The 2500-nt window shown below is 49.6% G+C and overlaps 3 protein-coding genes across 8 annotated transcripts in view; 1 reads left to right on the forward strand and 2 right to left on the reverse strand.

Moving 5' to 3' along the window:
- Window positions 1-1721, reverse strand: part of vps35l (VPS35 endosomal protein sorting factor like) — a 27327-nt gene extending 25606 nt beyond the window's left edge. For all 3 annotated transcript variants that reach the window (XM_042086741.1, XM_042086745.1, XM_042086746.1), the window contains exons 1-3: window positions 1613-1721; window positions 1032-1131; window positions 590-772 (exon numbers count right to left, since the gene is read on the reverse strand). In XM_042086741.1, the coding sequence (XP_041942675.1) occupies window positions 590-772; window positions 1032-1131; window positions 1613-1629 (300 nt within the window). In that variant the 5' untranslated portion in view covers window positions 1630-1721. The remainder of the gene's footprint in view (window positions 1-589; window positions 773-1031; window positions 1132-1612) is intronic.
- Window positions 841-2500, reverse strand: part of mms19 (MMS19 homolog, cytosolic iron-sulfur assembly component) — a 51989-nt gene continuing 50329 nt past the window's right edge. Inside the window, exon 32 of the transcript XR_006030847.1 lies at window positions 841-859. The gene's annotated coding sequence lies outside the window, so the exon portion shown is untranslated. The remainder of the gene's footprint in view (window positions 860-2500) is intronic.
- Window positions 1736-2500, forward strand: part of zdhhc16b (zinc finger DHHC-type palmitoyltransferase 16b) — a 28189-nt gene continuing 27424 nt past the window's right edge. For all 4 annotated transcript variants that reach the window (XR_006030854.1, XR_006030852.1, XR_006030853.1 and 1 more), the window contains exon 1: window positions 1736-1867. Coding sequence is in view for 1 of the 4 variants with exons in the window: in XM_042086803.1 (XP_041942737.1) it covers window positions 1864-1867 (4 nt within the window). In the remaining 3 variants the exon portion in view is untranslated. The remainder of the gene's footprint in view (window positions 1868-2500) is intronic.

The following is a 2500-nucleotide window of genomic DNA, read 5'->3' on the forward strand; positions in this document are numbered from 1 at the left end:
TCGAAAATGGGTTCATTACTGGAAGCTTCAGTAACAGCGACCTCTCCTGGTGAAGTGCCAAGACTGCATCTAAATGATCCCCGCTGGATAGTGGACAGGAAGCTTTACTAGTGAAATAAATCTAGTGCACGCACCTAACCACCCCACACCCCACACACACCCCCCCCCCACACACACACACCCCCACACACCCCCACACACCCACCCACACACCCCCACACACGTAGTGCACATGAATACAAATAAAGATTGATCAGGAGCCATCAGAATAAAGTTTCCCATCGGAGCAGAGTGGTTCAAATGGAATTGTAGTTAATGGTTTGAAGCACGTATCGAAGCTTCAGTGTCACTGTGTGTGTGTGTGTGTGTGTGTGTGTGTGTGTGTGTGTGTGTGTGTGTGAGTGTGAGTGTGTGTGTGTGTTACCCCTGCAAAAGCGCTGTGTGTGTGAGTGTGTGTGTGTTACCCTGCAGAAGCACTGTGTGTGAGTGTGTGTGTGTGTGTGTGTGGGAGTGTGTGTGTGTTACCCCTGCAGAAGCGCTGTGTGTGAGTGTGTGTGTGTGTGTGTGTGTGTGAGTGTGTGTGTGTTACCCCTGCAGAAGCGCTGTGTGTGAGTGTGGGGGCGTCGCCGGAGGCGGCGAATAGGGACAGTGGGTCAGTCCCGTCCAGGAGGGAGCTCAGGGGGTCGGTCGCCACGGAGCTGGACGAGGAGGAGGAGGCGGTGGACGAGGTGCTGCCCCGCCGAGCAGTGCGCCGAGACTTGGACTCCGTCACCTGGACACACACACACACACACATTATACACGCATGCACACACACACACAAACGCACACACAAGCACGCACGCACGCACGCACGCACACACACACACACACACACACAAGAGCATCAAGGCCCACTCCATCATCATTATCACACTTGCCCAAGTTGACTGGACCTGCTGCCAGGTCAGCTGATATTTTAAGACCATAATAAACACACACCAACACACACACACACACACACACTGGATGCTGCTGGCGCGGCGGCTTACCATGATGGGTTTGAGGGGGTGGTACTCATTCCCCTCCACCGCCAGCGACTCGGAGCGACACGCCTGCAGCTCCGCAGAGTACTTGCGCATTCGCGAGTGCCTGCGAACATCATCATGACATATCGCGCATACAACAGCAGGCTGTGATGGAGCATGACATATCGCGCATACAACAGCAGGCTGTGATGGAGCATGACTACACAAGCTTCATCCTTATGCACGGCACACGGAGCTCAGAGAAAAACACTTATTTAACTACCGGCTACTTTGTTTGTTTACATGGGCTGCATGATTTATTTATTCCCTGTCCAACGCTGACTAGATGCATTTAATATTAACTTTACAGCATAGCCTACATCAGGTGACACCTAACTAACTCTTCATACCAAGCCGACTGACATTGCAGCCAATAGACATCCTTCACCATAAATAGACATGATTCTACATTTTGATGTATATAAAACATGATTCGTCATGTTTTATATATACTCTTAATGTCAAAGATTGTATCACACACCGTCAATCGCTTGACATAATGGTGCAAAGTGAAAACAAACATCAGAAAGAATGCAAAATCTTACCACTGAACAGCAGCCATTTTTTGTCATGTGACAGCTTCCTCTTCCGTGAGTTCTTATTTTGATACGAAAACTACATCGCCCATAATGCAACACCAGATAGAACAGGATGTCAGGGGCAGCTCACAAGGGATGAAGTCTGTGTGCGGCAACTAGCGAACGGTCGGAGTGTTCTCCTGATATCTGAACTACCCGGTGCAATGTCGTAAACAGTGAAGCACTGCAGCGGGAACCCAAGATCTCTTCTGTGTCGGATGGGTGAGTGTTTGTAAAGGAAGTCGCCGACGAGCCTGACTCGCTCGCTAACTTCTGATGTTTGCAACAGCCACCATCCTCACCAGCGCTTCATTCATCTGCATCCGCTTGACCCGCTAACGTCTGTGGACACTGCTCAGTAACAGAAGAGACCTCTCCCGAGATAGTTGTGTGTGTGCGTGTGTTCGTTTGGTCAGTCTGCCCAGCCTCCTCACTGAGTCCGCTCCAAGTTTTCGGGTGACATCCCAGATTAGCTCGCATATTAGCTGATTAGCTTGCCTTTCCAATGATGACCCTATTCACGCTTTCTACAATAACCCAATTACAACAACCATCCGAGAACTGTGTCTGATTCCATTCTATTGTTATGGAGTTGGCACAGTGATTATAAAGTCTCTGGTTGGCAATCGACCCCAAATCGACCCGTCTGGTGTTTAAACACGACAGCATCACTAGGCTCCGCGGTTGTCAGCCACATGTCCTACTGCTCACCAGACTGTAGACTGCGCTGAATGTTTATCACACTGAATCATTGTCAGGATATCATGCCTACTAAGCTTAACCATGCAGGCCTACTGTTAAACTTGATAAGGGTTAACCTTCGCTCCTGGATTCATATCTTGGACGGACACAATC

Source organism: Alosa sapidissima, chromosome 3 (assembly GCF_018492685.1).
Source record: "Alosa sapidissima isolate fAloSap1 chromosome 3, fAloSap1.pri, whole genome shotgun sequence".
NCBI classification, from domain to species: domain Eukaryota; kingdom Metazoa; phylum Chordata; class Actinopteri; order Clupeiformes; family Clupeidae; genus Alosa; species Alosa sapidissima.